Source organism: Sminthopsis crassicaudata, chromosome 1 (genome assembly GCF_048593235.1).
Source record: "Sminthopsis crassicaudata isolate SCR6 chromosome 1, ASM4859323v1, whole genome shotgun sequence".
Lineage (NCBI taxonomy): Eukaryota > Metazoa > Chordata > Mammalia > Dasyuromorphia > Dasyuridae > Sminthopsis > Sminthopsis crassicaudata.
In genome coordinates, this window is record NC_133617.1 from 574,563,034 (window position 1) to 574,575,694 (window position 12,661).

At 32.0% G+C, this 12,661-nt stretch overlaps 1 protein-coding gene across 9 annotated transcripts in view; it reads left to right on the top strand.

The window, feature by feature from the left end:
• Window positions 1-12,661, top strand: part of SSBP2 (single stranded DNA binding protein 2) — a 362,125-nt gene that overhangs the window by 319,988 nt on the left and 29,476 nt on the right. For all 9 annotated transcript variants that reach the window (XR_012484761.1, XR_012484762.1, XR_012484763.1 and 6 more), the window contains 3 exons: window positions 3,425-3,473; window positions 7,154-7,189; window positions 9,292-9,346. Coding sequence is in view for 6 of the 9 variants with exons in the window: in XM_074282174.1 (XP_074138275.1) it covers window positions 3,425-3,473; window positions 7,154-7,189; window positions 9,292-9,346 (140 nt within the window). In the remaining 3 variants the exon portion in view is untranslated. The remainder of the gene's footprint in view (window positions 1-3,424; window positions 3,474-7,153; window positions 7,190-9,291; window positions 9,347-12,661) is intronic.

Consider the following 12,661-nt stretch of genomic DNA (forward strand, 5'->3'; position numbering starts at 1 on the left):
TATATATATATATATATAAATAACTATTATATTTTTAGTGCCAGAGTCACTTTGTGAATAATTACAACCAAGGATTTTATATTATGATTTATTACTAATGATCAGCTAATTTTTTTCCAGAAATAATTCTATATTGGAGAGATGGCTAGCAAGATGATGGAGTTTTAAATGATCATAACTAAGCACAGTTTTATTTTCTTAAAATAACAGTAAATGTACCAAATAAAGTTAAAAAAAAAAAAAAAAAACAAGGGTGGAGAATGCTCACAGAAAATAACATTTTAATGAAAGAGGAAAAAGAAAAAGAATGATTTCACCAAAAAAATGATTTAATGCATTGACTTAAAACATTGTAAGACAGAAGAATAAGAAAGAAGGCAACATTGGAAGAAAAGAAAAAAGGAACAGCAATAATAACAGGACTACCAGAAGGGAAATTGGATCTCATACAAAAATTTTCTGGATGATAAAAAGCTAAGTAATAGAAATATAAAGCTCTCTGACACATCTATAAATGTAGTACCAAAATCAGTGAAGGAAAAAGTCAAGTCTACTACACAAATATTAAGCATTTTGGAGCATTCATTGGAAAGTTGATTAAATGGTATCATCTTTGGTAAATAAATAGTCCCAATATAAAAAGCAATAGAACAAATGACTGAACAAAATTTTCAAAGACCTTAACTATTAGAATTTATATATTCTTCAGTATGAATATAACATGGTTGGAACAACACTGAGTGATATCATTTAAGAATTATTGATCAGCAAGAAGCATTTAAAAAAACACACAAAGTTTCTGAATCATTCTAAATAGAATATCCTACTGAAACAATTTCTCAGCAACATTGACAAGCAGAAACTTGATGAAACCGACAGGATCTTAACAGAGACAATCCTCTAATTGAATTCACCCAGAAATTCAGGCACTAGATTCCAGAATTTCAACAATTAAAGATTTTTTAAAACATCCAAGAGGAAACCAAAGGTATATCAAAAAATATAAATTTGAATCACATAGGAATTATTATTAAAGATGAGAAATAAAAGGAGAGCCTAGAATGTAATTTATATGTCAATCAAAGAGTTCTTGTAAATTTGAGGCAGATAAAGAATTAGATCAAAGTTGCCTAAATAGGCTTTGAGGCCATATGCTAAAAGTCCAGAGTTAAAATGGGAACAAAGACTTTTCTAAACCCATCAGACTAAGAGATGATTGTAATTAGCTCTAGATAAAGGACAGTTAAAAGAATTAATCTTGACCAGGAGACTTTCTTATGGCTTTTTCCTCTTTTTTTTTCCTTAGTTATGTTTATAGTTTCAATAACACAGTTTTAGTGTTATGCATTAAAATACTTCGGGCTGCTCTTATTAGAGAGAGGCTTTATAGGCATGCTAGGAACAGAGGACCTAGAAGATAATCCTGAAGGGTTAATGGCTAACAGATGATAGCAGAAAGCAACTTGTTAACAATGATACCTTAACAGATGGCCAACAGAGACAACTAGTCACTGAGCAGAGAGATACAAAACCAAGCAAAAAGAATGGAAGTCCTGCAGAGATGCAATGAGAATCCACAGGGCGCAGAAACAGGACACCCAGCAGAAATCAACAAAAAGTCAGGCAGTGATGTTAATGTGACCAGAGCCCCAAGCAGCTCTGCGACATCAAAAGCGCTGGTTGCTCTGGCCACATAGGCTGTGCCCTCCCAGCATGTACCCTGGCTACAGTATTTTAGGGTTGGAACCTCTTCGTACATGTTCTGTGGCTGCACAAGTTCCCTACCTATGTGCCCAGTGCATGTTCACACACAGATTCTCTGCACGCATGCCTTACTTCATGGCAGTAATCTGTGTGAGCATATTAGCCCACAGTTATGTGGGAGGATCTTTCTGGATCATTTTTATTTGCTTTGCTGTTTGAGATAGTCTTTTATGTTGATCTGGGAAAGGCAGTCATCGGTACTGCTTCAGAGTCAGGACTTGGGGTTCGAGTCTAGCCCTTGACAGCTAAAGGCTGTATGATCTTAGGAAAATGACTTAACTTTTTGGAGTCCCCAAGAACCAATCTCAGATTCCAGCTAGCCAAAGTACAGACCTGCATCAGTAGGTTTTTCTCATCTAGAATGTCTTATACCAATGAAGTCACAAATCTGGATTCTTTTTCTTTAAACTATTTCCAGTGGCTTTCTCAGAATATACCAGAAGTCATTGGACAATGGTTCTGGCAGTTGATATCCATGGAGTATTTTCAACCTGAAGTCTGGAAAAAGATCAGTTTTCTTGACTTGATATCTTTGACTTCCATGGCTTCTTGCCTCCCATGCTACCTCATTGGCCTGGCTTCACTGATACATCTTCCTGGCCCAGAAACAAAGAAGGTTCCAAATTCAGTTAATTGGGGCCTCCAAGTCTTGGTCACCTGAAAACTACACAAGTCACCTACCCTTAATGACACATTGACTAAACAATTTTTACTCAGAAGTGAAGGAGACCTTGTATAGTGAAGCTTGTATATACCCTGATTATTTTTGAACAAAGTGCATCTGCTTCATTTGATACCTCTCAAATGCCTCATTTCATCCCAACATTGAATCTAAACTGAGAGTGTGCTGGCTTTAGCACCAGAAATACAGTATGGTTACTTGAGGGGTAGAGGGCTATCCCAGTTGCTAAATATGCAAGAAAACTTAGCTTTAAAAAATTCTTATCTTTTGAATGTGTAATTCCACTTTTTGTTTCATATTCTAAGATGGTTATGCACCAGAGAAAAAGACTTATCTGTTCAAAATTATTCAAAGTAGTACCGTTGGTAATAGCAAAAGGCTGGAAATGATCTGTGTGAACAGTTAACTGGAGAAAAGTTAATAAATTGTGGTATACAAATGGAATATTATTATTTTACTGCATAGTATAATAAATATCAACAATTCAAGAAATGTAGGAAGACATATGGAGAATGCAGGAACAGCAGAATAGTATTTAAGCCTACCACAACCATGTAAATAAAGGTGACATTAAACAGCAACAAATCTCAGGTTAAATACAGCGATATTGCTACTACCCTATAAAAATTAAAGCTTGCAGCCTTCCTTTCTTTTAACAAATGGTACATAATACAAGTATGTAGCTGTGTTTTAATCATTTATCTGTATTATTTGGCTTAACTGTTTCTAAGTATTATATTTTGGGTTTTGTATGTTTTGTTTTAAAATATTAAGAATGCTAAATTATAGAATATGTAATGAAATAATCTATTTTATTTCAAAAAGAGATGTAGGAGAATTTTATTTCTATTGGAAAAGGTATTATAGTACAGTTATGGTGAAACTAGTAGTATTTTTTATTTACTATTTTTATATCTCAGTTGGTCAGAAGCTAAAATTAGTTTGAGTTAAATCTTTGTTTATCATCTTATCTTATAGGGGTCCAGGTGGTGGTAGACCTTGGCCAAACCCAACAAATGCCAATTCAGTGAGTATATTTGTGAGACTAGATATTGTTATAACTTGTGAAATTAATTCTCTATAATAGTAATGGACCCCATATTTAGAATAGTATATTCAGTAGTTTAGCAAAACATTGTGCTTTGTAAAGACTCTTGCATTGTTTTGTTGTTTTTTAGTTGTTTTCAGTGCTGTCTATTTCTTCATGAGCTCATTTGGAGTTTTTCTTGGCAAAGATACTAAAGTAGTTTGCCATTTCCTTCTCTAGTTCATCTTAAGGATGAGGAAACTGAGATAAACAAGGTTAAATGATTGACCAGGGTCACACAACTAGTAAGTGTCTGAACTCAGAAAGAGGAGTCTTCCAGAAACTAGGCCTGGATTTCTATCTACTGTACCACATAGCATTCCTTTGAATCATTTACATTGACCAAAATGTAAATTGGAAGAGACTGGTGTCATACATATATGTGCTCCTATACATATCAGAAATAAGCAATCACTTCTAAAGGAAATGTATATACTTGAATTATGAAATTTATTGTGAGCAGTATTTTTCTACTTAGAGAACCAATATCTCTTCTTTCCAGATAAATCCTTATAAAAGTATATTAATATTAATACTTTATCCATTACTTTAAAATAGTGCTTTAGTCAATGTGCCTAAGAAAAATATATGAACTTCCACTACTATAATAGTCACTAAATATTTCAATTTAAAATTTGTAAACCAATTATTTTTCCTTTTAAATTAGCATCCTAAGATATCTTTAACAGATATAATGTTACTCCTCTTCCTGTTTAGTGGTCCACAATTGTAGGAATTTGGCCAGTCTTCTTTTTTCACTGTCATGTCTAATATGATAGTAGACTCACCATATTTAGTCCTTCTGAGCATATGGAAAATTTTTTTCTCTTAAGTTTAAAATCATACTTTATGTGGTACCAGAGCAAACACAAAACTAATCTAGTATTTCATTTTTCTGTTCATCTAATATGAAAAATAGAATAGATGAATAACTAGCTAGCTTATTGTTAGGGAAAAAGGAACTATAATTCATATGTCTGTGCACATGTACATATATGCATATATATATATGCATGTGTATATATTCACATACTAATTTCTCATTGTTGGTAATTCATTAAAGGAAACTGAATATCTCATTAAATGAAAACATTTCAGACAAGAAATTTTGAATGTATGAAAGTTATTTTTTCTTTTGTCTTATTTCTGAAGCATTATGAAAATAGTTGTACCTGACCATGAAATTGGTGGCTTCACTCATATATAAATGATACACAAGAGATGTGCTAGAAAGTATTTGACAGCCAGCTCTCAAGGGCAGGGGAAAAATTCATAGGATTCACTTTTAAGTTTATTCTACATTCTCTCCATCATTTCCTTAAGTTTATACAACCAATAGAACAATGAATCAAGTTCTAATTTGGAGCATTTGCAGATTTCTGAGCTGTAAATATTCACAATGAAAATTTAACAATCATTTCTTAAGAACCAACACAAAAACATTCTAAACTTAAAAACATCCCCCCAACCCTTTTTTCCTTATTGAAATTACTTTGTATGTGTGTGTTATAACCTGCTTCCTCTACAATCCCAGTAAAATATAATGGCCTTGAAAGTAGGGATGGTTTAATTTTGCATTTTGTAATTCTGATGATTTTTAAATAGTAAAAACTTAATAAATGTTTATAGATTTGAATTAAATCATTCAACTTAATTTACATATAAATGCTATCCCTCTTTTCCTTGCTACTTTTTACTTTACTTATATCTGTAATACTGTCTGTGGAACATTAATAATAGTAATAACTAATAGTTATGTAGCCTTAATGTTTACAGAGCACTTTCCATACATTTCATTTATTCCTCACAGCAGCTCTGGGAAGTGATACAGATATGTAATTCTAATACCCCATTTTACAGATGAGGAAGCAAGCTCTGAGAAGATAAGGGTTTTGCCCATAATCTTACTGCTGGTAAATGGCAGGAAAAAATAGTTTGGTTTCTTCTGATCCAAAGTTGAGCAATATTTTCACTTCACCAGGAGCTAGCCCCAAGCAGAATTTTTTTTTTCTGACAGTCTAAGAAAACAACAGATTCTACAGTGAATTCCAAGATTTAAATGTTGAATTACATGCTATACTTCAAACTATAAGAACCAAAGGTTATTTTTTATTCAGGTTTATATTCCCTACTGTTTCCTTCCCTCCCAACACACAACACCTAATAAACAAATATGGATAAATATTTGTTGGGTAAATGAATGAATACCATACCCCCACCTCCAGTGTCTGATGTAATATACCAGGCAAGTTAGGTATTTAATGTTTTTTTTTTAATGAATTGAATTGAATTCCAAATAAGTTTAAAAGTCTGGAGGAAAATCATTCTGTTCAGAATGTTTACAAATCCATAATTCTATAATTACAAAGAGTTTACTATTCTGTATGATGTACCAAACTTGACAACACAGTTTGGCCACTACATAATTAATAGGCCAAATGGAAGGAAATGATCAGATCTATTTTCCTCTTGATATGTCTGAATTCTCTATTTTTAATGAACATGCTAGGCATCTTAATCATCATATCAGTAATGTATAGAAAATTGAAATGACTACAAGAAATTGAGTATGAAAATATAAGACTGCCATTGTCCTAGAGTGGGGATGAGAAGGAGACAGTATCAGAAACACAAAAACTCATTATGAGTTTAGAATATCCCTCAAAATGAGGGGGGTGCTTTTTAAAACTGGTTGATTTTATAAAATAATTGGTTAGGAAGATTTTTAATATAATAAACATATCACAGATATTGAATGGGGTTGTAATATCAGAAAACAAAGAGAAGTCAGATGAACTTCATCCTTAACTTTCCTTCTGTTAAGCTTGACATAGTGCATCTCTCTGGAATAAGGAAATTCTGCTTCCCTCACAGATTGGTTGTGTGACTCTCAGCAAGTTACTTAAGTTTTCTCTTTCCCATGCAACTCTACAAACTGTAATTGGAGGTAGATTTGTCTTGATGGAAGGAGTTTCTTCATTGGGAGTTTTTTGTATTGGTAAAAGTTTAGGTTATTTTTTTAAATAAATTACTCAAAAGAGTTCAGCCGTTAATGTTCATTTGTGGCCAATTCTTCATGATCTTATTTGGGGTTTTCTTGGCAGAGGTACTGGAATGGTTTGCCTTTTGATTCTCCAGCACATTTTACAGATGAAAAAACTGAGGCAAACAAGGTTAAATGACTTGAATAAGGTCACAGTTAGGAAGTGTCTGACATCAAGAAGACTTATTTTCCTGATTCCAGGCCCAGTTCTCTGTCTACTTCATCACTTAGCTGCTCGACTTCAATAGCTTGATAGTGAAATCTAATAGAATAAAAAATAGAACTCATGATCTGCATCCCTTAAAACTGGGCTATCAGTACACATTTTCTTAGACAAACACTAGGGATATAAAACGAATTGGGTTCTAAGGGAGGAGAAATGTAAACTAGATTGCCTTTAAAAAGTTTACTTGAACTGTATTTCTTATTGGAGATACCTTTCCTCTTTTTTTTCTTTTGCTTTTTCAATTTACTTTAAAATAACTAAAAATAAGAATACCAATTTACTTTGTTTCAGCCTTGGTTCTTTGACATGAATCAAAAGAAAATAAATTGTTTTGTCCTTTTCGCATTCTAGATACCCTATTCCTCAGCATCTCCTGGGAATTATGTAGTAAGTACATTTGGGTTTGTTTGCTCATTAGAATTGATGTTACATTTTACTTAGGCAAAGAAATAGTTGTCCAGATGTTCAGAGCCCTTGTGTATTGGTTGAGAAGTGAACATCTGATTTATGTGTAGTTGTTTTGTCTGCCATCTACAATACATATGTTGACGTTCATTAGTGGAACAGTTATCAATCTGGCCAGAATTGCCCTGAGTGCTCTGTTTCACTTCAGCATATGCTCTGTATCCAGTATAAAACATACACCCTGTCCAATGAAGAAGAGAAACTTTCTCAATAACTGGTGTTTCACTTGAACCTGCTTTTAAAGTCTAAGTAGATAGTCAATTTCCCCCCCCCCAAAAAATAGAGAGCAAACCATTGACAAATATATTAAGCCAAGAAACAAAGGATAAAAAGATGAAACTGGAAATCTTTGTATAGATGGTTTAAAGAAATTTGTGTCTTTGGTCATTGTTGATGCAGCATTTTGTTTATTTTCAGTTAGCACAGGCAAAAAAAAGGAATGTTTACTTGCTATCCCAGAGCTTTTTATATCCAATGGTAATAGGTTGTAAGTTTAAATTAATCACTTAAAAGGAGAAGGAAATTACCTAGGTATTTTTTACTTTAAGTTGCCTACTTAATATCTTAACATGTAAAAGTAAATTCACTGCAGAACCAGGAGAACATTGTATATATTAATAGAAAGATTATGTGATGATCAACTATGATAGATTTAGTTCTTCTCAGCAATACAGTGTACCAAGACAATTTGATAGACTCGGGATAGAAAATGCCAATCCTATCCAGAGAGAAAAAGTATGGAGACTGAATGTGATTTGAAGCATTTTATTTTCACCTTTGTTGTTGTTATTTGTTTGCTTTTTTTCTTGTGGTTTTCTCTTTTGTTCTAGTTTTTCTTCTACAACATAATTAATATGAAAATATGTTTGAAATGATTGCACATGTATAAACTAAATCAGATTGCTTGTAGTCTTGGGGATGGGGAAAGTAAGGGAGGAGAAAAAATTGTAACTCAAAATCTTGCATAAATGAACATTGAAAACTATTTTACATGTAATTAGAAAAATAAAATACTATTGAAATTTTTTAAAAGAAAAAATTAAATTCATTTTGGACTTTCAAACAATGACAGTATTCATTATCCCTAATTAAGACAAAACCCAGGTTTTTCTAGATTACATAAAATATGAATACAGTGAAAAATAAAAGATGTTTGGAAAATACATTCTTCTTAATCACAGTAATTGTGATTAATTGTAAGTAAAGTTTATAGAACTTTGAAGGAAAGTGTAAGTGCTCCCCAGCTATTAAATAGGGTATTGACTCATTCATTAAGGCACTTGATATACTGTGTCTACCAAAGCTAAGAAGGAAATAGGAATTTAGCTATTTTATGGTTAGCTTGATCTCTGTAGATAACCACACTGGATAAGTCAACAATCAGAGTCTGTTTGAATAACTCATGTTAGCTATGTACAGTAAATAAGTTAATGCTAGACTTTTCAGATTTCCACTTTATTAAAACACCACCTTAGAAATGTAACTGATTTTTAATTACTGAAGTAGGAACATCTACAAAGAACCACACACATTAAAGTTGATAATAGTTGGTCAAAATAAGAAAGTATTAGAGTTTTTAAACAGACTCAAATTTTACTTACAATAAAGCTCTTAATATTTTTTTTATTTCTGGAAAACTAATGAATCACTGGGAAAGAAAAATATTTAAAATGACAAACATAAGTAATTTTCATCACATCAATTTAAAAGGTCCTATTAAATTGTTTCCCTTTTTACTTCATTATGTGATGTGGTTATATCATTAAAAATAGAATACTGTACTTTGGTTTAAAGATTCAGTGCTTTTAGAATGTTTAGAATTTTCACACATACTAAAACTAAATTATGTTATCCATAATGGTAAAATAAGATAATGATATTTCACAGGAAAATAAATGGGAAAAATATTTTCCTCTGTTTTCAATTATGTACTTTACAAAGACAAACATAATATTTATTGTGTATTGTTATTACTTTTAATGAGATACTTTTCTTTCACTAAATATTTTTTATAATTGTTTTAGGGTCCTCCAGGAGGTGGAGGGCCACCAGGAACTCCCATCATGCCTAGTCCAGCAGGTATTGGAATACAAATGGCTACCATGAACATTTAATGAGTAGAGTAAATAAATAAAACACAAATTAGTTTGCTACTAAGTAGTAATTGACTCTCATCTCTAGAGAAGAATTCTATAGGTAGCAGTCAACTATCACCTTTAGTTATTGATTTTATTTAAGTGAATACTAAGGAAATATTTGTTATACTCATTATTTGTGATACCTTGAACAATTAATTTAAACCCCTCTAAGCCATGGTTTTCTCACAGGTAAAATGAGGGGCTTATACTATCTCTGAGGTATGTTTTAGCTTTAAAAAATGGGATTCTGATATTTTAACTTTAAATATCTATGTAAATGCATTAACCTGTCAGAATTTATTTCTAATTTTCAGTTTAAATCCTTTAATATGTTTATTTTAAAAAATTGTTACTCTATCTACATGAGAAAATAGTCATTCTATATCAAACTTATAGAAAAATTTGTCTAACTTAAAGATTTGTTGAGTAAAAATAAAAGTTTTGATACAAATCTTCCAATTCGTGAAATTGCTACCAAAAAGAAAATGATGTTTTCAGATTCCCTGCTGTTTGTGGATCCATATAATTGAATAGCTATAATGGGACCTCCCTCCCATCCCATCCCATCAGGCTCAGGGATGCATGTAGGCCACTGGTGTAAGCCTTGTGGGCAAAGTCCCATGGGTGCATATTTTTAATTTAGAAAATTTCAAATTAATGTTATGTGTATTGCACTGTATTTTTATCTACTTTGTCAAACATTTTAATTACCTTTTAATTTGGTTCAAGACTAAAGAATTTTGCAGGCCACTTTCAATAAGAGTATTTGACCCTTTCTGATATAGAACAATCACCGCAAGTATAATCACCATAGCCAAAATATATAGAAAGACTTTTAAAAATCTTTTCAACTAGCATATATTTTAGTGGTTTTTATTTAATTATTAAATCAAATAAATAATAATACATTAAATTACTATTACTTATAAAGTTTTATATATAATTTTAAAATATATTAAATTTATAAATTATTAGTTTTCAGAAATATATAGAAAAAAATTGAAATAAGGTTGAAATAATAGGTTGTAAATATTTATACTTATTGTCATTTTTTGAAAAGAAATCCAGAATTAATAATTAATAGTGATTTTGCACCTTGCTTTATGAAGTCTTTGGAACTATACCAAAGGCAAAGCCTTTCATGGATATCTACTCAGAATACAAGGAAAATATTGCAAAGTTCAATAGAGACAAAAATCATGAATTAATTTTATTGTCCATGTATTAGTTACTGGCTTTATTAAATGGTCTTGGTTCAATTAATTTTCAATGATGAGGTCTATATTGCATGATAATATGTTCTTATAAACAATGGGGAGAAAATAAAACCTTGTGGCATGTCCTAGGTAAAAACAGATATAAGTATTTACATGATTATTTTTCTGATTATCACTCTATAACATCTCATAGGAAAAGAGACAGGGACCTCCCAGGTGAGGAAATTCTTGATACCAATACAGGTTGACCCCATCAGTTATTGGAGAGTTGACTAGCACACTGGAAGATGAAGTAAATTGTCCAGGATCACACAGCCAGCATGTGTCAAAAATGGGATTTAAATTTCTAATTCTTATAGGCTTCAAGGCTGGACTATCTCTTTTGCCATTCTGCCTTCCATGTGTAATACACATAGCTTTTATTAACTATCATGTAGTAATCCAGGCTGCAGTGTATTCTAATCAACAGTCTCTTAGAGCCTGGTTGGTTACTGGTAATCTATGTCCCTAGGGATCCCCCTTCCAAATTCTCTCCTGTCATGTTGTCTCCTCAGAGAGGAGAGTTATTCACTAGATTTCATATGAGTGACCCATTTTACAATGCCATTTCCAAGGTAGATGCATAAAATCTGAATACCTGGCTAATGATTTTACCTTATTCCTATTTCTCTGGTATTGCATTGATTGCACACTAAAAATATTGAATGAGTGAAAAAAATTCTATCCCTCTTGTTTTCAACTCATAGAAACTTGGAATGTGTTTTGGTTTCCCACCCCCCCAAATCTGCCTTTACTCTGTATAGTTCATTTTCCTTTTTATCCTTCCCAAAGATCAAGGCTACTAAACTTTATCAAAGTTTTTTTGGTATTTTTTTCCTTAAGAAATTCAATATTTTGGTTTTTTTTTAATTTATTTAGCAAAGTTTTCCATAAGCAATTAAAGGCTAACTTGGGGTGTGTATTTTAGATATATTTGATCCAAAAGTAAAATTCAAATACTCGAACCTGAGTGTGTTCAAAGAAGTCACAAGTTGGCAGCCAGCATTCCTTGGAGCTTGATGGCACTGAAATGAATGAAAGGAGGTGAAGGAGGCTTATGTGTCCCCAGATCCCCTTTATTTATGGTTAATAAGAAGGAAATAGAAGTTTTCTCATGCCATTCCACAGCCACGATGGTAGGCAAAGAAGTGAGACCATAGGATCCAGATTAAGAACCCTCAGGCAAATGTTGATCCAGCTATTGCCACAGTACTAAGTGATTTGTCTTCAGAATTCACATAAAATTAATGAGTCTATGGACACAATAAATTCACTGATATAGGGCAGCATTAGCACTTAGTAATGGTTGTTTTTAGAAGGTAAAACTTCCAAGATTTCTACACATTATTTAGAGAAATATGCATTTGAATTTACAGAAATTTAGAGAATTGTCATTAAATGTAAATGTTATGAAAGTGATGCTGGTCCTATAATGTGAGATATGGTTATTGTACTTTATTCTTATATGAATAGATGCAACACATTTTTTAATATTACCACATATGTGGGATCGAGTGTATTTAAAACAACAACAACAACTATTTCCATAGCTGTGTTGGAAGAAAGTATCTTAAACTTCAGTCAGGTAATTTGTTAAGATTGTCGAGCCTCATTTTAGTCTTCCTCTTGGAACTGATCCAGAGGATTCCTCATGCTCTTGCTAATTATTTGAATAAATTGAAAGAAAAAAACAGAAATATTCTCTGAGCCTGAGGGGAAATGAGAGACTCAATATAACTACTCTGGCTTTAGGAGATTTGGGCTATATCTGCATATAGTCAGTGAAGTGGAGAATTAAAGCAAGTATCTAGTTAATTCAATGAGAACAAATGATTTTACCTCAATTTTATGGACTTCTCAAGTAGTATTTGTTTTTTTTAAACCAGCGTCATGTAATAATTGTCTCACTTCTCCTTGTCACTGCTTATTTATGGGGTTTTAATCATAATAGGATTGAATTCTCAAATCACCTGAAAAATGATGACTGGCACCTATTTGTT